The 25,120-nt window shown below is 41.7% G+C and overlaps 2 protein-coding genes across 16 annotated transcripts in view; both read left to right on the forward strand.

The window, feature by feature from the left end:
* MAP7D2 (MAP7 domain containing 2) overlaps positions 1-11,947 on the forward strand; it is an 88,595-nt gene extending 76,648 nt beyond the window's left edge. For 13 of the 15 annotated variants that reach the window (XM_077343072.1, XM_077343071.1, XM_077343074.1 and 10 more), the window contains 7 exons: positions 1,341-1,545; positions 2,292-2,396; positions 4,070-4,123; positions 5,019-5,097; positions 8,161-8,347; positions 9,952-10,225; positions 10,545-11,947. In XM_077343072.1, coding sequence (XP_077199187.1) covers positions 1,341-1,545; positions 2,292-2,396; positions 4,070-4,123; positions 5,019-5,097; positions 8,161-8,347; positions 9,952-10,201 — 880 coding nt within the window. In that variant the 3' untranslated portion in view covers positions 10,202-10,225; positions 10,545-11,947. Of the gene's footprint in view, positions 1-1,340; positions 1,546-2,291; positions 2,397-4,069; positions 4,124-5,018; positions 5,098-7,701; positions 8,130-8,160; positions 8,348-9,951; positions 10,226-10,544 lie in introns of those variants that run through there. The other 2 variants (XM_077343085.1, XM_077343086.1) reach the window with 2 other exon arrangements.
* A 7,671-nt stretch (positions 11,948-19,618) lies between these two features.
* The window catches only part of BCLAF3 (BCLAF1 and THRAP3 family member 3), a 49,785-nt gene continuing 44,283 nt past the window's right edge, over positions 19,619-25,120 (forward strand). The window contains exon 1 of the mRNA XM_077343087.1: positions 19,619-19,840. The gene's annotated coding sequence lies outside the window, so the exon portion shown is untranslated. The remainder of the gene's footprint in view (positions 19,841-25,120) is intronic.

Genomic DNA, 25,120 nt, shown 5'->3' on the forward strand with positions numbered 1-25,120 from the left:
CTTCTCTCATTTCCTTCCTTTACATAACAGGCATTCTTCTGATGCAGTATTTCCCTCACATATGATGTTGTGTGGCCAGAAATTAATGGAATAGCTTACACTCACATTTCTGATATATTTAAGAGCAGATTTTCGTATGGCACTGCCTCATGTTTTCATTGTGTAACCCAAATTGTCTTTTTGTAGAGTATTTATTTATTTATTATATTTATATACCGCCCTCCCCAAAGTTTCAGGGCAGTTTACATAAAACGTCTAAACAATACATGAAACAATCCATAGCATATAAACAACTGTAACAATAGTATTAATACCTGATAATTATAACATTGCAACAGTGCAAACAACAGTGCAATGGTGCAATGGTGCAAAAAGGTCCAGAGCGAGTTCTGGGAGGGAGGGAGCAGGGGCCATTCAGACGTTGTTGGGTATGCCTGGCCTCAACCGAATGCCTGGTGGAAGAGTTCCTTTTTGCAGGCCCTGCAGAACTGTTTTAGCTCGGTCAGGGCCCTGATCTCCTCCGGGAGCTTGTTCCACCAGGTGGGGGCCAGAACAGAGAATGCTCTGGCCCTGGTCGAGGCCAGGCAGGCATCTTTAGGGCCAGGGACCATTTGCTGGTTGGTGGTGTCGAAGTGAAGAGCTCTTTGAGGGTCATAGGCAGGGAGACAGTCCCTCAGGTACACTGGGTCCTAACCACGTATGGCCTTGAAGGTAATTACCAGAACCTTTAGCCTGATCCGGAATTCAACTGGCAGCCACTGCAGTTGGTGGAGAATGGGCCGGATGTGGGACCTCCACGGTGTTGCTGTGAGGATCCTGGCCGCTACATTTTGGACCAGTTGTAGTTTCCGGGTCAAGGCTAAGCGCAGGCCTGCTTAGAGCGAGTTACAAAAGTCCAGTCTACAGGTGACCGTCGCATGGATCACTGTGGCTAGGTGTTCCAGGGCCAGATAGGGCACTAATAGTTTGGCTTGGCGGAGGTGGCAAAATGCCAGCCTCACTACCTTTGCGACTTGGGCTTCCATTGTGAGGGAAGCATCCAGAATCATGCCCAGATTCCTGGCGGAGTGAGCCGTACAGAGCTGCATACTATCCATGCGTGCAGATGCCTGGATGGTGTATTTTAAGAAAATAAATAATTAATAAGGGGAGGGCCAGGGCTATGTAATACTGGTAAATAAAATCCCATTAAACCTTTACTAAAGGGAAAGGACATTTTTTTTCTTCCAGGCAACTGGTAATCCTATCCTCCCTTGAAAAATATACATTGGTATACTATGTAGAGTTTAATACATAGATTAGTCTTTCTGCCAGTCTAAAATATTGCTGTGGCTTTAAAGGCTCGAGAGAGAAGAGAAGAAAAGAAGGGCTGAAGAAGAGAGGATTCGGCTGGAGGAAGAGGCCCGTAAGAAGGAGGAGGAAAGAAGGCATGAGGAGGAAGAGGCTGCCAGAAAAGCAGAAGAGGAAGCTAGAAGGAGAATTGAAGAAGAACGTATATTGAGAGAAAAACAAGAAAAGGAATTGAAAGCTATGATTGAGTTACAGGTAAGACTTTTTGTACTTGCTATAGATGTGACATTTTTCAAGACCCAAGTCTATTATCTGAACATAATATTTTTGGTAGAAAGCAAAACATAAGAATCACCATGCAGTACTTTACTTCTGTATTATTATTTCTTGGTTGAACTTCTGAAGCTGCCTTGCCTTTAGTCAGACCATTGTCCATCTCACTCTCCAGAGTCTCGGGCTCATCCAGCCCAGCAACATAATCCCTGAACAGACTGGAACCTTCTGCATGCAAACCATGCAAGCCAAAGTGCCATGCAATCAGTGTGTTTGAAGTAATTTTATTGCTCTTCAAAATGACATCCATAATCAGTTGCTTGCAAAATGCTCCGAAACACATTCTGTTGCTATAGCTGTCACCTAAAATGGTATCTGCCCGACAGAAATACTGTGTTCCTGAAAGGAAATATTCACATTTCTTGTGGTTCTACTGGATCCCATGAAAAAAATTATACCGTTCTAAAAATTGGTGACTCTGGTGCATTTATTTCCCCATATGATCCAGCAGACCCAGATGGGAAGAAGCATTGGAAGTTTTCAGACACATAGATCCCATAACCATGTAGATATAATTTTCAGTAATACATGCATGGTTTGCAGAATGTTTTAAATCAGGCTTGGGAAGTATTTTGATGGGAGAGAATCCAATTAAATCTTCTTATGGCTGGCAACTTACCTAGGAACGTATAAAATAACTTGCATGTTGGGTTACATGTTTTGAATAGAAAGAAGCTGCAGAAGCAAAGGCAAGGGAGGCAGCTGAACATCTGCGTCTGGAAAGGGAACAAATCATGCAGCAGATAGAGCAAGAAAGACAGGAGCGAAAGAAGGTATCCAATTGTTCCTATCTCGTATAAAAGTGTTGTTACTTTTCTTATTTGCAACTGTAGGCCATACCTAAATATTCTTGGACAAAGAAAAGAGTCAGATAATCAGGATGACCTTCTAGTGTAACATGTTTGAATTGACTACAAACCTTCTTAAAATATTTTTCATCTCTACATCCAAGACCTTGGAGCCAGTCATTCTAAGAACAAATGTAGCCAAAAGAGAAACTGCAATGCCATTGAGCTGATGTAATCCAGTCTCTTCACTCTGTTGTACCCACTTTCCTCCTTACTGTAATTTCCATCTCACATGGCTTTTGTCCATGCAGGGCTTATGATATCCAGCACAGCCTGTTTGGTATCTAAGTGGACCCTGTCTTCCTTTTTTCAGTTCAGGGAAAAGCTGATTTTTTCCAATCTGTTGTGTAAGGGCACAGTTTGAAGATTCGTAATCAGCATGTACAACCTAGAAAAGTCTTTCTTAACCAGGGTTGCATGAAATCCTGGGGTTTCTTGACAGCCCTGAAGGATATTCCAAATGGGTGGGAACCAATTTATTTTTCATATATTTTTAAAATTTGTTAAACATTTATTAGGTGATATGATCATATATGGTTATGTCGACTCACCCACTCCTCCCAAAATGGCCAGTGATGAGTCTGGAGGGGGTGGGAAGGGGAGAGGCCCCAAGTGGGTCTGTACACAGCTCTGCTTTCCAACCATATACAGCATGATCACACCCCTTAAGGAATGTCTCAAAGCCTGAAGAATGTTTCAGGGGTTTCTCAATGGTAAAAAGATTGAGAAAGGCTGTCCTCGAACAACAGCAACTTAAGAACAACTTGGCTCTTTATCCTTGTGAGCCTCGCTGGTCAGTTGCTATATTGCTGTTGCATGGAACTGATCACCAGCTTGAGTGAATTGCACTTAAACAGCAACATATTAGGGTAGATCCAGCACAAAGTTTTGAAAAGTCCACACAATTTCCCCTCACCCACTGACCATTTCTGATCGCAGAAAAGCTTATTCACAGGTTTGTGGGACTTTTGAACTGCTGGAGGCTTCAGGGGAAAGGGACCAAGAGGCAGAAGGAAGCAGCTTTGCCCCGTTCTCACTGCAACCTGCATGGCTATTGCGTCACACAGGTCCCCTGGGGTAAATTTTCCAGGGACTGTGGAAATCACTGCTGTGGGAAAGAACAGCCAGGATACCCTGTATCCATCATAAATTTTCTCTGGCAGGTCACAGGAGTCAACTCATTGGTATCTGCAAACAGAATAATCTGTTGCATACTAACTGGTATGGAGACCATTTACCTTACTATGTTAAGATTAGGTGACCTTATTTCAGATTTACATGTGTGTAGAAATTTGCTGGTTCAATAAAAGATATTGGGAGTAGTGTTTATCTTTTAAATACGTTATATATACCTGCACTGGCTCCTTATAACCAGTTCAATGCCATTGGTTTCACTCTGTTGCCTTTTCACTCTGTTGCACCCACTTTCCCTCCTTACTATAACCTCCATCTTAAATGGAAAAATGGTTTTCTTAGACTTGGAAGACAAACATTATCATCCTAACAGAAGTAGGCCATTCTGTGCCCATTGATTTCAATATGTTGCACTGAAAGGGTCGTAAATCACTGGTACAAATATGTTCTGATTTGCATTGCAGAGAATAGATGAAATAATGAAAAGGACAAGAAAAAGTGAAACACCAGAAGTAAAGGTCTGTAACAGAATCTTTTCCTTGACTAGGATCAGGGCTTTTAAAAACGGTGGTACTGGCCAGTTCTGAGTACTGGAACCTTGCAGGGTGGGGGGCTCTTACAAGTCCTATGGGGCGGATTGGTGAACACCAGTGCTGCCTTATATATGAGTACTGGCAATCTTTGTTTTTAGCAATAACAAAACACTGAATAGAATTTTCTAGTTCAACATACAATAAATTGTTTTCACTAAGAAGAAAATTAACAGTGGTTGGGTAATCCACTTATATGTCTCTATATCCTCATGGTTGTTGCACAATGTCATTTAAAAATAAAATTGAGTATGCAGGTAAGGTTCTCACAGTCCCTTTACCTTGCTGTGCACTTTTGCTTTCAGGATTTTCTCCCTGAGTGTGCATTGTCTTTTGAGCATTCACAGGTAGCAGCTGGGTAATTGTACAGTAAGCAAGATCTGCTGTCTCTGCAATGCTACGTTTGGTAGATGCTTGTGTGTGTGTGTTTTTTTTTTAGTCCCATTGTCAGGAACTGGCTTAGTGCCCATAAGAATGTGAGGATCCTGCAGGGATGTGGTGGCATAACAACTGCACATACTTGTTCCATACTATGCTGGTGTAGCTGTGCTATAAGAATCATGCTTAAATTTTTCATTCATTTTTCCTTAACAGCTATTGCCCATTTCAGTTTCCTCTCAGAAGAGAATTCTAGAGTAAGAGATACATTTTTTTATTTTGTAGCGTTACAGTCCTGTGAGTGTGTGTAATGTATTTTCAGAGCAGCATAGTTTAAGAAAAAGCTAAGAACCAAGATTTAAATGCCATATCATCCAGTTGCTTTTTTTGCAAAGGGTAGTAATGTGTTTGTCTAATGAATATGACACTTTGTTCAATGATACAGAAGGAAGACACAAAGCCAGAGGTGCCAATTATCCTAAATATGGATAAGCAGCCAAAGCCAATTGCTGTCAGTCAACCAGGTAAAGAATACAGTATTTCTATTAAGGCCACGGCTGGGCAAAAAAATAATTAATGGTATTTTTCAGGTTCTTGAAAAACATAGATATTTCCCTGCTATTCTCAAATCCCAATGCTAATATGGTATTTGGATTTGGTAAATATTCTGGAATACTTAATTTTTTTGCTCTATTATAGTTAATGGGCTCACAGGCTACAATGGAGAATCAATCCAGGGTATCTGGGGCTCAGAGACACAAAATTTGCAACATAACTGCTAGTGCCTTCCCGCAAATCCCCCCCCCTCCAAGTTTGAAAAAAATTGGACCAGGAAGTCTAATTCTATGGGCCCTCAAAGATGTTCCCATCATCCATTGTTTCCAATGGAGGGGTGAAAGGTATTTAAATTTTAGAGGGAATGTAATTCCTTTAAACTTTAAATGCCTTTTGTAGTGGTAGTGTGAATGAACTCTGAATGCATTTAAATGGCTTGCAGTACCTTTAAAAGCTTTCTCTCAAGTTGAAAATTCACCCCAAAGGTATTTAAAAAGACCGAGAGTCCTTTAAATGTACTTCAACAGTTCTGAAAAATTCCAAGTACTTTGATGATTTTTTTGGCTCAGCCATTCCAGACAGTTAAAAAATACCCCTCTCCCCAAATCTATCTGAATTAATACCCAAATATATATATATATATCAGGGGCTGTGGCTCAGTGGTATGCAAAGGTCCCAGAGTCCCTAGTATCTCCAGTTAAAAGTTCTAGTAACATCTAAGGTGAAGGACCTCTGCCTGTGACCTTGGAGAGCTGCTGGCTGTCAGAGTACTGACTTTGATGGATCAAGGGTCTGATACAGTATAAGGAAGGTTCATGTGTATATCCATCAGTGTCTCAGTATGACCCCAACTGGAGACACATAAATACGTGAGCACAGAAGATACATTTACAGCAAACTTGGGAGAACTCTTCCTCCCCGCAAAAGATTTTTCAGAAGAACCTGAAAAATTAAATACAGGGTTTACAATCTCCCCCAAAAAAAGAGGATGTGCCAAGTGTACGTGCCAAGTGTACATGTCAATTTAGCTGCCTTGTGGAGGGGAAGCAGAGACAGGTGATCCTGTGTACCTTAATGCAGTCCATCTTGTGCCTGTCCTTTGGTGGCTAGCTGGTGGGTGGGTGGGTGGGAAGAAGTGGGACCCAATACCACACCAATGAAGTGGTAGTGAGTATGGAGGAACAGGACCTGCTACCACCACCACCACCACCCATTTTGGGTAGGCAAGTGAACTACTGTCACTGCCCCCTCACTGTCAAGCAGTGAGAGAAAGATGGACAGATTGACTATGGGCCAAGCAGACTCATTGGTGGTGTGCAGGCATTTGGGCAAGGAAGGGCGGAGTTTCTGCTGCAGTTCCCTATAGAAACTGTCACTGAAACAGCTGTGGTTGAGATGGGAAGGTGAGGAGGAGATTAAGTTTCTCTTGCTCTCAATGTCCCATCCTTTCAAAACTGCTGCTGAAGTGGCAAATCTAGAGAAGGGTGGGTGAGGGAGCCTCAACTGGTGGACCTGAGGAGAGGGCAGAGGATGGGGATGACCAAACAAAATCTTCCCTGTTGGTACATGAATGGAGGGGAGAGAGATGCCTCTCTCCATGAGTCTCACTGGTCCCTACTTGTAACACTGCAAATCCATAACTTCACAAAAACTGGTAGACTGTTATGTTTGTTGGGACTGCATATAGAAAGATAATTTGGGCTTGATAAACTGCTAATTCTTTTGAATGTAGGGCATTGCCTTTTGAATACCCTCCCCCTTGAGGCTTGACTGGCACTTAACTTACTGTCAGTCCAAAATATTTCTCCTTAGGCTTTTAACTAACAGGTTCCATCTCTTTAGCTGTTTTATAATCTGCTGCTAGTCAGGTTTATTAATATTATGTTAGACTGTTCTGTTTTATACCCTGGCTGCCTTTATTGGCTGTTTCATTGGCATATTTTAATTGACTTCATTTGATTCATGTTTGGATTGTTTTGTTGATGTGTTATTTATTTTATTATAAATCGCCTTTCCCAGGGGCTAAGAGTGCTTTACATCATGAAAATACATTAAAATATTCCAGTTATTTCAAATAATACAAATTCATTAAAGAATTAATATTAGCTGAAATTGTTAAAACAGTGTTAAGTAGCATGGGGGCATCTCATTCTGTCAGAGTGTGGTAGTGGAGGGTAAAGTGCTCAGGCAAAGGTGTATTTAAGTTGGGTTGGTCTTATTACCTTAATCTATTTGCACTTGTTCTGTTGGGAGGCCAGTTCTTTTGGTGGTGTGTGGGCCTCGCCCATAAGCCTGGTGAAGCAACTCCATCTTACAGGCCCTACAGAACTGGTTTGTTTCCTGTAGGGTCCTGATCTCATCTGGGAAGTTGTTTATTGTTATGGTTTGTTTTTATTGTTTAATTGCTTGGTTTTATGATTTTGAGGTGGTCTGGAGAGGTGGAATGCACATTTTCTAAATAAAATAAATCAGTCAGTGTTTTCACACACTGCACTTCCAAACTTACACTCACATGCTGCTACCTGCCTTTCTCCAATCGCTATTTTTCTCCTCTTATGTTTCCTTCTTTTCAGATATTGTTGAGAGTTAGGAGGAAGAAAGAGAAGGGAAAATTAGCTGCTAAGAAGAGAGAGAACTGGAAATAAGCAATGAGCAGAAAGTCAGACTGCAATGATCCCTTAATTTTGTGTCTGAGATGACTGTTTTATCTAGTTTTCTCTACAGGTTAGGTGAGATGTTCAGAATTCTTAGTAGGCAGACCTGTTACAAGTAGTGATGTCTAACAGTCATCTGAATGTCCAGCTTCCATATTATCCTTTTTATTTTTAATCATTTCAGTTTTTGACTAAGTCTGCAGACCTTGTCTGCAGCTAAGGCATGATATTCAGTATACATTTTTCTAGAGAACAACCTTGCATTTGTCATAGGATCTCATCATACAACATGATGGATCCCTTTCATCTTTTAACCTCCATTACTTAAATCTTTTTGTCCTTTGAAAAGTCACATTTCCTAATGGGATTCTTTCATAGAAATGAATGGGCTGACAACCTGTAAAGAAGATAAAGGCCTAGGATGTGCTGTGCCTGACTCTTTCTCTCATGATGTATTTTCAAATGGACTTAAGCCACTTATGAGCCTTATTCAACTGGATACAATGGATGGGAAGTCTAACATCATGGATGATTCAACAGATGAAGTTCAGTCTATGGATGTGAGGTGCATACCATTAAAATCTTGGCCAGGACCTGAAGAACTCTTTCTCTAGTTTCCTATGTCTGAGACTGCTTTGGTTTTGTATATTTATGTGATATTTAATGTGGTGTTTTCCTCAAAACATTTAAAAATCAGAAAAAAATGTTTTTCATATTCCAAAGCAGAAAACAACATAGCAACAAAAACTAAGCATTGCCAAAGAACAGAAAACAGCATCCCCCAAATATCAGAACTAAGGCCAGAGAGAAATCTTATTAACTATAACTAACTGAAATACAAACATTTTTTCTTTTCCCAAAACACCTACAAAGATAGAACTTGATGTACAGCAAAAGTAGGGAAGTTCCTGAGCAATGGGGCCGATTATAACAAATTCCCTGCTTCAGGTAGAAGCAAATCCAGTTTTCCATGAGACCTAAATTGAAGTAGGAAGTGCTTAGCTGATCTTGCTGAGATTCATATGAGAGGCACATAAAACCCAAATTATGCCAGGCCTCATGAACTAAAGATAATTTCATAAATTTGGTGCAGTTACATACTGGTAGTCAGTATCAAACAACAGTCTGGCTGTGACATTTTGCACTAACTGAACTTTCCAAATCATCATCAGGAGCAGTCTAGCAGGGAGGTCTCTAAGATATAGATAGCTCCTGGCCTTCCAGTACTGGGCACAGTTAGTGAACTTAACTAATGCTGCCAGCCCCTGAAATTAAAGAATAAATCAAGGTCCAATAGCATCCCTAGGATGTGAAACTGGTCCTAAGAGAGGTGTTTCTCAATTTTTTGTTTGCCAAGTCCCTCATTAACAATGTTTCCATGTTGTCTGCATTGATCTTAGTCATTTATTTGGTTCAAAAGTGGGCTGAGACATCAGCATCACACTGCTTGGTGAAAAGGAAAATATTTCATACTGATTATAATTCTGGATACCTCCTTCCACTCCTCATCTCATGTTAAAGAACACTGGTGGCAATATTTATTCCTGCGGAATTCCATAGAATATTTCTATGGGAAGGAGCAAAAGTTGCTCATTATCTCCTTCTGGAATCACTCTAGAAGGACCAAGCATTGCCTGCATTTCCAGACTTCATTAGGTTCTCCATAAGTTTCCCTTAGTCAATAGTAGTGAAAGCCCAGCGATATCTTTAAAAATCAACAGAATCATCTTCATCCTTCTTCGTAAAGCCCTGTAATTTAGCATTTAAAGTTAATTTATAATTAAATTCTGTCAAAATAATACACTTCTCCCACTTCCCTTTCACAATAATCTTTGATATAGTATTTATCTAACTCTGGTCCACTAAGACACAAAATACTTTCATATCAAAGGGTCAGACTTGTACAGCTTGATGGTTGGCATGTTGTTTACCAACCTAATTCATTGTGTTTACCAGGGCTTCCGTTCAGATGAGTACGCCTAGGACTACCACTGTACTCAAGACTCAAATTGTACATTAAACTATCTAATGCCCACTGACTATAAAAATAAGTGAGCAATGGGAATGCTTTAATAATATAAGTATTTTGACACAAATGGCATTTAGTCTATGAGTGTTGTTAAAATATTTAGTAAAAACTTGTTTCGTTTTTCCTCCTTCCCTGTATAGTCCAGCTTCAAAGGAAGAACTCATTTCCATTCCTGAATTTTCGCCATTGAATGAAATAATGCCAGGTGTATCTTTGGACCAAAATGGATCAAATAATGGCAAGGCTCTTGAAGATCTACTAGATTTTACTGGCCAGGCCACTTATCCTAAACTGTCTAGTGAAAGTCTCAGCATAGACGATTGTAATAAGAACTTGATTGATGGATTTAATAGTCCAGGACAGGAGTCAACTTTCAACACCTTATGTTGACAAACACTCCTATTCAACAATAAGGTACAATATCTGTGTCTTTTTCTCTGTTTCTACTCTAATCTATCTGCTCTCTATCTGTTGTTTGCTAATAATCCATCACCCAAATAAAAATGAAAGGCAATGACACAAGAAAATTGAATCCTTTTATGAAGTGGTAAGGTCAGAAGACTGATGCAAGCTGAGCTGTGTTGAGGGTTAGGGTGACAACTTATTGGTACCTTTAGAAACAGGTGACTGTGAGGAAAGTATCCCCCCCCCTTTTTTTTTTTGCTGTCTGATCACTGTATAACAAAGGCTGAAAACTTCATAAACTCTTCACCATTTCTGTTTGGATTGACAGAGGAAGTAATTTGGAGGATATAACGGCTCCTGATGCCGCTGCTGTCAGTAAAAGAAGAGCTTGTCATTTGAAGAAGTTGCTGCAGTCCTCAACACTGGATGTCATCTTATTCTGCACTGAATTTACTGTCTTCCCATATGTATTGTCAAATAATTAACCATTTTTGGTGAAGAGTGGACTGTTTGGAATGGTTTCAGGGCACATTTGCAGGAATTCTTTAGAATATGAGTTTCAGGTGCTAAGAAGAATGTGGGCATAAAATGTCTGCCTCCTCAGGCTCCTGAGCCTGTTGATTAATTAAAAGACATGTTTAGTTTTGTCATGGAACTATCTGGGGTTTTGTTATGGTTGCTGTAAATGCATAATAATTAAACTGTGTTCTGCATTTGCCATGCACCTGACTTTGGTTTATTTTTTCCTTAGGAAAAGTTAAATTATTGCTACATATCTTTTACACAGAAAGCAGCTGCTGGGAACAAAGGGGCCTTTCCTGCAGACCATAGAAAGTAATACTGCTGCTCCTTTGAACAGAACATATAACATTATTTTTTTTCCCTGTCATTTAAGTCAGATGGCACTGAACTAGACTGGCAAAAAATATCAGATGGCTCTTTAAAGTGTATTTAATTCTAACAGTTTAGGGGAAAAAATCAATGTGTTTAATCATATGTATTATATAATTGTATCATGGCTGATGATATGTTAATGTTTAAGACACAGCATTTCTTGTCCGTACCAGGTGGTTTTCTTTTTATTAATTTCCTACAAACTCAGCAACATATAATTAACAACAAACCATATATAAACACAGGCCACAGAATATTATAAGGCACAATCTTGAATACTGACAATTGCACCCATGCAACTTTTAGCCTCTTGCAAATTCTACAAACATGTATAAAGGAAGATTCTTCATGAGAATATATAGACATTCTATTTGCCAAATAAAGGGTGTGATCAAGCCCACGTTAAGAAAGTTTAAGTCGAACTGAACCAAGCAGAATGTAACAGTGCTTAATTTGGACTGGGTTGTGCCTAAAGCATTTCAACATTTGGTGACCTCTTTCATTTTTATGCCATATTCTGTGCTGCTTAGAGGACGGTTCTGTCCCATTCTTTAAAAAAATAATCTGTTTGAAGCTGATGATATTGGAAACTTTTATATATAGGGATGTGTTAAAATGTAATGTTACTGTGATTCTAAATGAACACTTGTTGAAAAGGTAGATTACAAACTATGTGAACATATACAAAATTGCTTTCAATATTTATGTTGATGTATTTCAACACAATACTTTCTTGGTAACTGTGCAGTATGTTGTAGCATGGTACAGTATCTTCCAAGTAAATTCTGCAGTTTTCCTCTTGAACAATAAAAAAACCCTGAACAACTTTGGCTGTGATATTAATTTCCTTGTGTTGTTGATTGTCACAGGACTGACAAGTATTACATCCTCCTACCAAGGATCATAGCTTGGAGTTCATGCCTGGCTAATAATCAGACTTCTTTAACCTTCTAAGGCAACTTGCAACCCCTGGATGAGAAGCAGGGAATTTTTTTGCATGACCTCCTTAAAGTAAGGAAGTTGATATAACTTCCCTCAAAAAAGATTTTGTACACTCAGGTCATCTTTGAATTGAAAGAATGGCTGTGCTCCTGCTGTTTGTCTTCAGGCCATCCTTTTACTATTGTTGCCTTGATAGCCTGCAGCTCTACATCCTCATCTGTAGCCTCTTGACTTTCCTGGAGTTTCTTTGCTGAAATGGGAAGACAGAGTAGCATATTGATGGCTTCAGTATCCTGGTTCTCCTCTTCAGACTCACTGCCGTTTGGCACATAGGCTCTGCTAAGGGTGTCAGCTAGTACTATTTGTCAACTGGGACAATATTTGAACTCCACATTGAAGAATTGTAGTAAAAAAAACCCTTGCTGTAATCTCTTTAGAGTATTCAGTAAACGTGTTGGGGTGACTGTCTCAGATGGTTTGTGGAATGGTGATTATTCCATTCCTAAAACCAGCAGCAGAAGCAGCTATTTCTCAATTTGGGCATGTGCTGTCTTTCAGTCTCTGACAAAGTTCTGCTTGCATATGCAATTGGACAATTCTGCAACAAGACTGCACCAAGGCCATTTTCAGATGCATCATATTGAGACTTAAAGTTGCCCTGGATGGAAATATTATAAGACTGGTGCATTAGTAATCAATTGTTTCACTTAATCAAAAGCTTGCTACTGCTGGGTTCCCTGACTTGATTTTAAAATTTGTCATTCCAATAATGCTATGGATGCCTTTCTCATCATCCAGGGATGGCATATTTTGGATGGCTGCAATCTTACAAGCATACATGAGATGGATAGTATATGGTTACTTGCTGTAACCTAGCTTGAAAGCCTTGAGTGACAAGGGGGGTTAAAGAAATTATTCAGTTGAGAATGTCAGTTGGGAGTTAACAATGAGAAAACGAAGCAAACTGAGAGGATCAAGAAGGATCCTCATTCAGGGAAGTGGGATGTATAGCCCATCCCTATCGTGTCTAAGGGAAATAGCGCCTAGATGATGGGGATAATCCTTAGCCAGTAAGGAAGGAAACTGAAACTTGTGCAAATGTATGAGATATCAAGAAGCTTATGCTTGTTTATGTAAGCAGAGACTGCCAAGAAATTTCTTGCTTCTAGTTTTAAAAACTTGTCTGAATAATGGAAAGTTACTTGTTTGTGACCAGTTATACAAAGTAACTTCTTTCCTGTTGCCTGTTTACTTCATAAGTCCTAAACCATTTCTCCTCAAAGTGAAAGAAAACAATTTTGACATCAGCTGTTCGTGTCCCCTTATAAAACGAGGACAAAAGAAGAATTTTAGTCTTTTTCTTCAGTTCCCAAGGCTGGGTCAATATTTACCAATATTCATTCAAATGACTGGGTGGGACAGCCAGAGAAAAATAAGAAAGAATAAGGGGCTGCTCAGTTAAGAACAATATAAAGGGAAATTCTTCAAGGGAGTGCGAAATCATCACAGTAGACTTTTACTCCTTCCATTGTGAGGGAATATCTGATATAGAATCATAGAATAATAGAGTTGGAAGGGACCTCATGGGTCATCTAGTCTAGCGATCCCCAATCTGTGGGCCGCGGACCACGTGTGGTCCTTCGACTAATTGGAGGTGGGCCGCGAAGGACGCCTTCCCCCCCCCGGCCCTTTACAACACACTTCGGGTGTCATTGTCTCCCATCACTCCCAGATGGGACTATCTCGGTGCAGAGAAACAAGCTCAGGGTTCCCATTGATTTGTCATTGTCATGAGTTAAAATTTCCATGAAAATAAAATGTTCCTTATGTTCATTGTTGTGGCGTGTCTGTATCTTATTTTGAAGGGATGTTTAAACATTACCATAGCGATCAGAGAGCATTAGGGCAGTGGTTGAGAGTAGAGGAGTAAACTACCCCCCCACACACCGGGCCTCAGTAAAATTGTCAAGCGTTGAGTGGTGCCCGGTGATAAAAAGGTTGGGGACCACTGATCTAGTCCAACCCCCTACACTATGCAGGATACTCACAACCCTATCGCTCATCCACTGTAACCTGCCACCCCCTCGATTCTTCAGCCTGTCCATCAGATGGCTATCTAGCTTCTGTTTAAAAATTTCCAAAGATTGAGAACCCACCATCTTCCAAGGAAGCCTGTTTCACTGAGAAACCTCTCTGTCAGGAACTTCTTCCTGGTTTTTAGACGGAATTTCTTTTGAATTAATTTCATCCCATTGTTTCTGGTCCATCCCTCCAGAGCAAGAGAGAACTACTCTGCTCCATCCTCTATATGGCACCCTTTTAAATACTTGAAGATAGTTACCAGATCCCCTCTCAGTCGTGTCTTCTCCAGGCTAAAAGGACCAAGCTCCCCAAGCTTTTCTTTATACTTGGTCTCCAAACCCCTCACCATCTTTATTGCCCTCCTCTGGACACACTCCAGTTTGTCTACATCCCTCTTCAACTGGGGTGCCCAAAACTGAACACAGTAGTCCAAGTGAGGCCAAACCAGAGCAAAGTGGTACTATCACCTCCTGTGATCTAGACACAATACTCCATTTGATACAGCCCAAAACCCATTTACCTTTTTAGCCACTGAGTCACACTGCTGACTCATGTTCAATGTGTGGTCTACTAAGACTCCTAGATCCATTTTTGCACATGCTACTGCCAAGACAAGTCTCCCCCATCCTATATTGGTGTATTTGGTTTTTCTACCTAAATACAGAACTTTATATTTGTCCCTATTGAACTTCATTTTATTCAGTTTAGCCCACTGTTTAAGCTTCACTTTTTTAGGATTTGGCTTAATACTTTTGTTTCTGAATCGCTGAAGAAAAGCCAGTGGTTTCCAGTCATGATACTGCTTAGGTTCTGTCATCTTGTCCTTCACCTTTATTCCTTTTCTTTCCTTTAATCTGATTAAAACTCCTTGAATAAAGTCTTGAGCAGTAAAAAAAAAAAAAAAAAGTTCTGTTAAGATCATCTGGACACAACACTAAACCAATGGAAAAACCTTGCAATAGCAAGGGTAAGGTTAAAGAATCTGTCAGATCTTTTATCGGAGACAAAGATGAAAAATTATCTAGGTACTGTGTTAAAACCCCTTTTCTAAGTCTAATATAAAGATGACACTCCAATAAAATATGTATTAAAGTACCAATTTTCTCCTGAGAACAATCACAAAAGTGGTATGAGTAAGGAATCTTTCTTAATCTTCTCTCTGTAACAGGAGTGGGATAAGAAAGCTCTAAAACAATTTGGGATAGCTAGATAATAAACACAGGAAGGCAGACATTTGGTTGGAGGAATACAAATAAAGATCAAACCTTGTGGGCATGAGACCATGTGCTCAAGTAATCCCTTTCTTGGATATTCTTCAACCACAACTATGGCTTCTAGCCCTGAATAATGTCATGGTTTAGTCCAATAAGAGTCTTGTGTCAAGAATCTTGGACCAAGAGGATTTATGAGAATCTGCTTATTTATTTATAAAGATAGATATCAGGAGTTGTTATGGAACACTTTGAGATACAAGCTGAAGGCCAGTTACCAACCTTTAGCCTCCAAGGATGGTTGACCTAATTCCAACACTCTTAACCATTCAGGTAACAGAGCAGCATGACCACTTTTCTTCTCCTTTACTCAGCAAACTAGTAGAGTTTTTAACATGCAGTTCTATATAAAATGTTCTAAATTAGGTCTATATAATGATTTTCACCACAAGAGTTCAACAAAAGTTCATGGTTTAAAAAAATTATAAGATGCACGGTGATTAATTTCTCCCCCTACAAAACCACAGCACATTCTTACTTAAGTTGTTTAGGCTATGAAAGTAAAATTAACAATTGGTTGTTTCTGAAACATTCAAATTACACGTTAGTAAGGTAAGGATTTATTTTTCCCCTATACCTAAAGGCATGGGACATATATTTTGGCTTTATAGTGTACTAATGATAACTCAGTTGAGCACCAAAGCTCATAGCCTATAACATAAATGACTTCTAGATCCTATATGATTGACTTTTTATTCCCCTTTTAAGTTCCTCCCCCAATTTTTCATGTTTTTATCACAGTACATAAAAGTTTTTCATATGATTCAGAATACTGTTGTCACTAAATTTTTTATCTACCTTTGCCTAGCTGTCCTTCATAATGATATCCTCCCTCCTGATTCCCATAATGTAGACTCCTACTATTAATCTGTTAATCTTTGTTAGAGAAATTTATCTTGAGTTTTATTAGCTTGGCTGCCAGAGCAGTGTTGTTTTTTTTAATCTACATCTTCAGCTGGTGACGCTAACAAAGCCAAGTATAAAAGAAGCCCAGACTGGCAATGGGAACAAGCCATCAGAGTGTATCATCTTAACGAATGGATGACTCTTCACGGTATGCGTGTGGGTAGCATGGCATACACTTCAGAAACATTTCTTGGCTCATTTACACAGAATCATGGTTTAGAGTACATTGAGTGTGATATCCCAACAAAGGATGGTCCACTAAGTATGGCTGGTTAATGTATGCCAAACTGGAAACTGAAAGTGTAGTTGGAAGTCATTTTAAATTCATTAGTCTTAACTGTGATTTCATGTAATATATGAATGCAGACATTCTGGTTTAATCCTGGCTTGTTCTTTGTTGCATCCACCCTCACCATAATGCAGGCTAAGTTTCTACAGGGCAGAGAAAGATAACAAAAAAAGATAACAACATTTGTTAAGACACGCCATTATTTGAATTATTGGGCTGAAATAATTAAGCCACAAATAAGCTACGGTTTCACAAATCTGATATGTGTATTATTATTAAAACTCTGAATATACAATCCCAACAGAAAATGAATCAGGATTTTAAATAGTTGGATAATACAACAAAGGATAAACTGAAAATGGAAAAAATTAAACAAGGACTGGAAATAGTGTGGAAATACATAGACTTGCTATCTACAGTACTGAGAACTGGTTACCTTTTATGTTTTTCGCAGAATGCAAACAGTTTTGTCAGTATTCCATTTAACTTCCATTAGATGTTCTCAGTTTATATTCCGAGATAGTTGGATCACATTTAAGTAAACAAGACTGTTAAATTTGGTTCTCCCTGTAACCTGTCAGCTGTTTCATACACATTCTGATTTTGTGTCCACATAAGCAAGGATTTATCATGCACAATGACTTTCCCGCTGAGATACAATATAAAGATGCACAGATTTGTTAGGCCCAGGGATGATACGCCTGCATACAGTTACGCTGTATGTAAAGTGCTGACAAGTCATAACTGTCTTAGGGTCAACCCTGCATGGGCCTTCCAAGGCAAATGAGGAGGTGGTTTGCCACTGCATTCCTTGGCAAAGGCTTCATCGGGAGAAACTTAGCTTCTGAGAACTGACAAGATCAGGCTATATCATGCTGCCTTCTTTCCTGCAGAGTTATTATGCATGCCTTTTGGTTGGATTATTAATTGGAAATTGGTCGTTATAATGTTCTGAACACCAGAGAGGAAAAAATAAAATTGTTAAATAATTTAAAAAAATTGTTTATCCAGCTGTTTGGTAGGGTGCCAACTGAGAGCTGTTTTCACACTGGGAGGAATATCAAAAATTTACTTATTTCATGTTGGCATGTAGTTCTGTGGAACTATGTTAAAGAATCAGGATGTACGAAAATATGACTGAAAGCCAGGAACGGAAAAGGGCAGGTTACTTATAGCGCAGTCCTACAGAGAGTTACGCCCTTTCAAACCCATTGCCTTCAATAAAATGACCACATTGCTGGTGTTGTCGTGGAAATGAGAAAGCTGTTTTGCCCATTCAAGAAAGAATGCGGAAAAGAGGGATGATGAGGATAGAGAAAAAGGAGATGGATCAGATTGTGCATTGGGGGGGGGGGGGATGCATCCGTGTATCACATTTGGGTTTGTATAATCTGTACTGCCAAAACGTACTTTTTGGCACTATCTGTGTCTTGGGAACAGTGAAAAGCTCAGCAGAAAATCACGCCCAGTAGTATATACCAGCACAAACCAAGTATATACCAAGTATATACCAATATGCAGATGACACCCAGCTCTATCTCCTGATGGATGACCGCCCTGATTCTCCCCCAGAACCCTTAGCCAGATGTCTGGAAGCAGTGACAAAATGGATCAAGCAGAGTTGCCTGAAGCTCAACCCTGCAAAGACGGAGGTCCTGTGGTTGGGTAGGAAGGGACCATGGGAGGAAGCGCGCCTGGCCACCCTGGACGGTGTGCAACTCTCACCAACGCACACAGCCAGGAACCTGGGCGTGACCCTGGACACCTCCCTTACAATGGAGGCCCAGGTCACAAAGGTAGTGCGGCTGGCATTCTACCACCTCCGCCAAGCCAAGCTACTAGCACCCTACCTGGACCCAGAGCACGTAGCCACAGTGATCCACGCGACGGTCGCCTCTAGGCTGGATTTCTGCAACTCCCTCTACGCAGGCCTACCCTTATCCTTGATCCGGAAACTACAACTGGTGCAGAATGCTCTGCCAGGATTCTCACGAAAACACCATGGAGATCCCACATCCAGCCGGTACTCCAACAACTTGGCTGGATCCCAGTTGAATTCCGGATCAAGCTTAAGGTTCTGGTAATCACCTTTAAGGCCGTACGTGGTTTGGGCCCAGTGTATTTGAGACCGCCTCCCTGCCTATACCCCCAAAAGAGCCCTACGCTCCGCCACCTCCAACTGGCTACAGATCCCTGGCCCCAGAGAAGCACGTCGGTCCTCAACAAGGGCCAGAGCATTCTGGTGGTACGAGCTCCCTGAGATCAGAGCCCTGCCCAAACCTCCAGTTATGCAGGGCCTGCAAGCCACCAGGCTTTTGCTTGAGACTGACTGATGTAGAACAGTTGCTGAACCCCCCCAGACTAAAAGAACCAACCCATGAAACCAACCCCCAATGTTACTGTTAATTGTTATTTATAATGTGGTTTATGTTACATACGGTTTATGAAAGTTTATGTTACATACTGTTGGTACTATACATCGTTCCATGTAATTTGTATTATATAATGTTCAATGTAAACCGCCCAGAGCTGCAAAGAAATGAGCGGTATAAAAATCTAAATAAATAAATAAACAAACAAACAAACCAAGCGGAGGATCTCACTCGGCAGCGGCAGCACCGCGAGTACCGAGGGAGGAGGGTCAAGGGACCTAAACAGCCACGGAGTTTGTGAGGGCTGGATTCCAAACTGTCAGGGCACCGGCGTTAAATTTACTCCCAGGGGAAATACTTCATCGACCCCCTACAAAGGCAGTGAGAACACGAGGAAGGGAAGCAATTTGAGTTTCGCAACCCATGAAGCAAGCTGTGCCCGTGCCCGTCCCCCTCGCAGCCCTCGCTGAAGAGCAGGCGCGCTGCCCCCTCCCTCCCCCCCTCCCCTGCCGCCGGGGATTCCTAGAGGCAGGGCGCGCGCAGCCCCCTCGTGCCCGTGCCACAGCAGAGAGCCCCTTGCCCGCGCACTTCCCCGGGAGAGCGACGGCATCGGCTTCGTCCCGCCCCTTTACTTCCGGGGCACTGGGCCCAGCCTTGTGCCTGGGGCGGGGCGGGGCGGGCTTGGCAGGCAAGGGCGCTTCCTCCTTGCTGGGCTCCTGCTGCTTCTCCGGCTGCCCCTTCCCCTCCACGGGCCTGGCAGGAGTTGGGGGCCGGGCGAGGCCGCAGAGTCGCTGTGGCGGCCGCGGTGTCGGGCGCAGCACCTAGTTAGGCGGCGAGGAGACGGCTGAAGCGGCGGAGGCTGGGCAAGGTAAGCGCCCGCGGACCCCGCCCCCCTGCCCTGCCTGGCCTGCGGGGCGGAGGGAGGAGGGGCAGGACTCCCTCCGCGGGGAAGGGGGCCGAGGCGCTTTCGCCTTGGACTTGCCTCCAGTCGGCAGATTTGGGGGGCAGACATGCTTCGAGCCTAACGTCTTGGCAGTCGAGAACGGGGGCGCTGGGGTCTCCACTCGCTCCCGCTGTCACTGTGGAGTGGGCTGTGGGGGACCCCCTTCGGAAGAGCGTGTCTCCGAGTAGTGGGTCTTCATGAAATAAAATGAAAATAAAGTATAGTCGGAAGGTTGCTTATTCTGCGTCAGGGTAAAGAGGCATGGCATCAAGCGAACGATGTGGCTGTGGCTCTTTCAGTTAGTTCGCTTGGAATACAAACGGACGCATCTAAGTGTCCCAGTTATGGCAGCACATTCCTTGCCTGCTGAAGCTGCATGCCCCAAATGCCAGATAAATACAGGGCAGTGACTTTAGGGAATCGTGTTAATAATCTGTTGTGTTGTGAAATAATTCTGAGTATGCTTTGGAAATAAGGCAGAACTGGAGAAGTCTGAAGTTATTCTTATTTGCATCTGGTTAAAGGAACTTGAATATGTAGAACAAAATACGAGTTTGGCAAAACCTTTAAAAGCTCCAACCTGGATCGGCCAGGCTAGACAGATCTCATGGGACCTCAGAAAGGAAGCAGGGTCACTAAGCAAAGGAAGGCAGTGGCAAACTACCTCTAAAATTCTCTTGCCTTGAAAACCCTATGGGGTCACTGTAAGTCAACTGTGACTTGACAACACACACAGCGCCTCAAAGATCAACATTTTCCCAAGTGTAAGCATTTATGAGTCAGAGCTCACTTTGTCAGGTACAGATTACATGTTTGTCAGGTACATGTTGTGGCTGGTGTCTCACAAAGAGAGTTTTGACACACCAAATATCCTGTAGGTTGGCTTTTAAGGTGGTATTGGACTCACATTTTGGTCTACTAGTAAAATCTGACAGGGCTACCCACCTAAATGTGCTCTGTCTGTACAATAGCAGGTGAAGTTAAAAGCAGTGTTAGATGCCAGTAGATTCAACAAAAATTGATGATTTTCATGGGGGAGGGGTCATAAATCTTTCTTGTATCAAGATGTATCTGTAGTTCATGGGTCTGTTCTTGGAAGTGATTTGTCTTCATATGACAATTTCAAAGAAGATGGAGGAGTGACTCATATATTTGCTTTACTGGTTCTTTGTAACATCTAAACCCACCCTGATAGAAGAAAGGGGGAGGGGAGAGAGATGGAGGGATTCATTTGATAAAATATTTACATACCTCCCAATAGAAGTCCACTGATTTTTCTGACCTTTTAGTAGATTTGTTAACAGGATTGGGGGATGGGGAATATAACCTGGAGTCCTTATTCCTACATGGATGTGTGGTTAAGTAGCATTCAGCAAGTTGTGAAGCCTGTCTGTAAAATGTTGGGAAGCAGTTGACGAAATCAGAGGTATGGTCAGTAAAATCAGAGGTATGGTCAGTGATTTGAGATCACATAGTTATAAATAACAATTCAGTGTGTATGTGTGTATATATCTTACACCAGGTACACTGCTGCAAATTAATTTTGATTCAATTGCCTTAAGATGGTTTTGCACATATGCTGTTTTCGTCAGCAGGTGCCATTTCATAGTGTTGTCTCTTCTTTTGTGTTCTTGCCTTGAAGAGACTTTACATCAAAGCAATTTTAAATCACTGGGGAAAATGATGCATAGAATTGTAAATCTTTCATTTAATAATTCTTATATTTACTGAGCAAGAGTGCACAGTAATTATTGCTTAAATATTAAAACCCATTGGTTTGTGACAAAGTGGAGCTTTGTATTTCTTAGGTGCCTAATGTGAACTGTCTAGACCTGCTGCCCACATAGCTTATGCACCGTACAATGATATCTGCCTAGAGAAGAAAGTTAATTGGGAGAGTAATGAATTTTCATTTGGCCCTTTCTGTGCATATGGAAAGATGCTAAGCAAAGAACCTGTACTTGCAGATGGCAGTCTTTGTGTGAAGACTGGTGTACTGGATTATGGGGTCCAGAACTTTCAAGAAAAAAGGACTGATAACTAGATTGAATAGCGTTTACGTAAAATGAAAAGGCTGTGTCCATGCTGTTGGTTAATAAAATAAAAATTGGGACTTCTCATCAATCATCAAGTACAAATAAATACATTCATAAATGTTTATGCTTTGCTGTAGGTATGAGGTAGCTGATTTTATGAATAGATTCATTGATATGTCATTCAATTTCTAGTAAAGTTCATATGGACCTGTTATGGTTGGAAAACATAATTTGTGTTGTGACGATTTACAGCACATATGCTGTGCCTGCTAGTTTAAGGACTACTGTTATGGTCATTGCAATCTTATGAAGACTTGTTGCAAGTTTGTATAAGACTTATCATAATTATCTACAGTGTTTCATTTTTAATAAAACAATGTTTAAACTATTGGTAAATTTTAAACTAGCATTTTGAAGGAATAAATTCTAATCTAAATATAAGGGGTTTGCACTCCTGGGACAGTATCTGTTACATGTATTTGGAGCTGTTCAAAGTATTTCTTAGAGTAATCGTCTCAACACGTGTAGAATTTATCTCAACTTTTGGCTTTTTTTTAAAGTTTAAATGCATTTTTCAGAAATAGTAGTCTGATTTAGACTGACTTCCACTTTCCACTGCTCTAGGGCAAAATTGTGGGGAAATCTTCTAAAACAGTCTAGCATGCATCCTATTACTCTTGGCAAAACAGTTTGCTGTAACAAGTTTCATGAGAAAAGAATGTACTAAGTTCTTTGGTTCATATCTTAGGTTGTATCCTACAGCTCGGTTCAGTTAATTGTAGAGCTTTCTTCCAGTAGAAGGGTAAAAATAAGCTATGTAAACCTTCACTGTATTTATATATCATAAATAATAAGACTATGTATAAATACTCAACCATCTGAATAATCATGTGCATTTACCCCTATGCTGAACATCACTTATACCTAGGGGACTAAAAAAACTAAATAGAAGATAATCCTGAAGTATCAATAGGCCATAAATGTAAGTAATATGATAAATGTCTACCAATGGGCTAGTAAAGGACAAAGCAGTACAGTACTCTCAGTATTTGAAAACATGAAAAAAACAGGAGTATAACTTTATTATAAAAATGGTATAAAAGCAACCAGTTTAATTGATGGGACATTTTAAATGCAAGGTAATAAAATTTGTTAAAAGCCTGAATGAAAATGTTTTTTTCACCTGAAGCCCACAAGCCAGAGACACTAGGAGAACTTCAAGGTAGAGGACATTCAGCACGTGGGGCATCTTTAAACCGCTCCGATGGAGCGGATTAAATAATCGGTTAAGGGCACCTAAGGAGGGCCCTGTCCGTGATGAGGAAGGGTGCCGATTGGCCCCTTCCCCATGACTGACAATTGCAGGGCCCAATCGCGCCTGCTGATTGGGCCCTCAGAGTGTCAGTCTGGCGGCAGGGGACCAATCGCGAGCCGCCCGCAGTGTGGCTCGCGATTGGTCCCTTGCCACCGGACTGACGAATCGCGCCTACCGATCCGCCCCTCCTTGGCTGCGCTCGCTGCAGCCGCGCCACCGCCATTCTGCCGCCCGCCGCCCAACAGCGAGCTCCCCGCCGCCCTCGACAGCCCGTCCATCCAGCGCCCGTCGCCCCACGGCCCCCTGCCGCTGCCCCGCACTTCATGACGGCTGCCACAGCCCGGCCACACCCGGGAACACCCGCTGCCACGACGCCAACACACCCCTGCCTCCCCACGCCGCCCCGCGAGAGGAAGCCCGCCGCTGACTGGCCCTCCACTGCGTTACACGCCCAACCCGCCCACACGCCGCCCGAACCTCAACCGCAAGCCCTGGAGCATGTCCGACGAGCCTGCTGCCTGCCTCCTGGCCTCCCATGACGCCTCCCTACAGCCAGCCCCGTCTTCCCCCTGCATGGACCCACCTCAGGTAGGCCGCGACCGCTCCCGACACATCGCTGCCCGTGCCCCGCCCACCCTCCGAGCCCTCCCTGCTGCGCTGCCACAATCCCGCGGCCTTCCTAGCACCTGCTGTCTTAGTCACAGCGGGCTCTATTTCTAGTTATTCCATAATCAGGGGAACCATAAGTAATATATTAACAAGTGTGCTTAACAGTATGAGGTAAGATTCAAGTGGGTAGCCGTGTTGATCTAAAGTGGCAGAACAATATTGTATCTGAGGAAGTGTGCTTGCACGTGAAAGCTCATACCTTCAATAAAACTTTGTTGGTCTTAAAATGCCATTGGACTCTAAATTTGTTCAGTATGAGGTAAGATGATCCTTAGGTACCATGTTCCAGAATGAGGATTTTAAACATAAGACCAGTGCTTTGAATTGTGCTTGGCAATGCAGTCAGAATGCATTTTTCAACACAGTGGTATCCTTGGCAGCAACTTGATTGCTGTGTTTTGAACTAATTGAAAGGTTTTTTTCCATGGTCTTCACTTTCACAGTAAAGTATATTGTAATAACCAAACCTGAATGCAGTCAGAGGTTGGATCACAGTGTCCTAATCAAAACGTTCAGAAATCAGCCATAGCCAATTTATTAGCTGAAGCTCATAAAAAGCATTGTGTGCCCTATAGATCTGAGCTCAGTTATATATATGTCATGGTGAAAATGGAATGAAGGAAACAGGATCATGTTGTTCACCAAATGTTTTCTTCCGTAGCTACCTGCGTAAAACCTGGAGCAGTTGATAGTCTTGTGTTTCGTATGTAGTAATTGAAACACTAAAACCTCATATTCATATGTATTCTGGACAATGGATGCCACCATTAAAAGACAGACATTGTAGAAATGAAATTCTTTTACTGTGATTCCTGCTCTGAGAGCAGGGCCATCATAAAGGTAAAGGTATCCCCTGTGCAAGAACCGAGTCATGTCTGACCCTTGCGGTGACGCCCTCTAGTGTTTTCTTGGCAGACTCAATACAGGGTGGTTTGCCAGTGCCTTCCCCAGTCATTACCATTTACCCCCCAGCAAGCTGGGTACTCATTTTACTGACCTCGGAAGGATGGAAGGCTGAGTCAACCTTGAGCCGGCTGCTGGGATCGAACTCCCAGCCTTATGGGCAGAGCTTTCAGACTGCATGTCTGCTGCCTTACCACTCTGCGCCATAAGAGGCTCAGGGCCATCATAGATTACAGCAAAATGATTTAAAAAATCAACCAGGGCAAGAGCTATTTGCCAAGA

This window comes from Paroedura picta, chromosome 6 (assembly GCF_049243985.1).
Source record: "Paroedura picta isolate Pp20150507F chromosome 6, Ppicta_v3.0, whole genome shotgun sequence".
In the NCBI taxonomy this organism is placed as follows: domain Eukaryota; kingdom Metazoa; phylum Chordata; class Lepidosauria; order Squamata; family Gekkonidae; genus Paroedura; species Paroedura picta.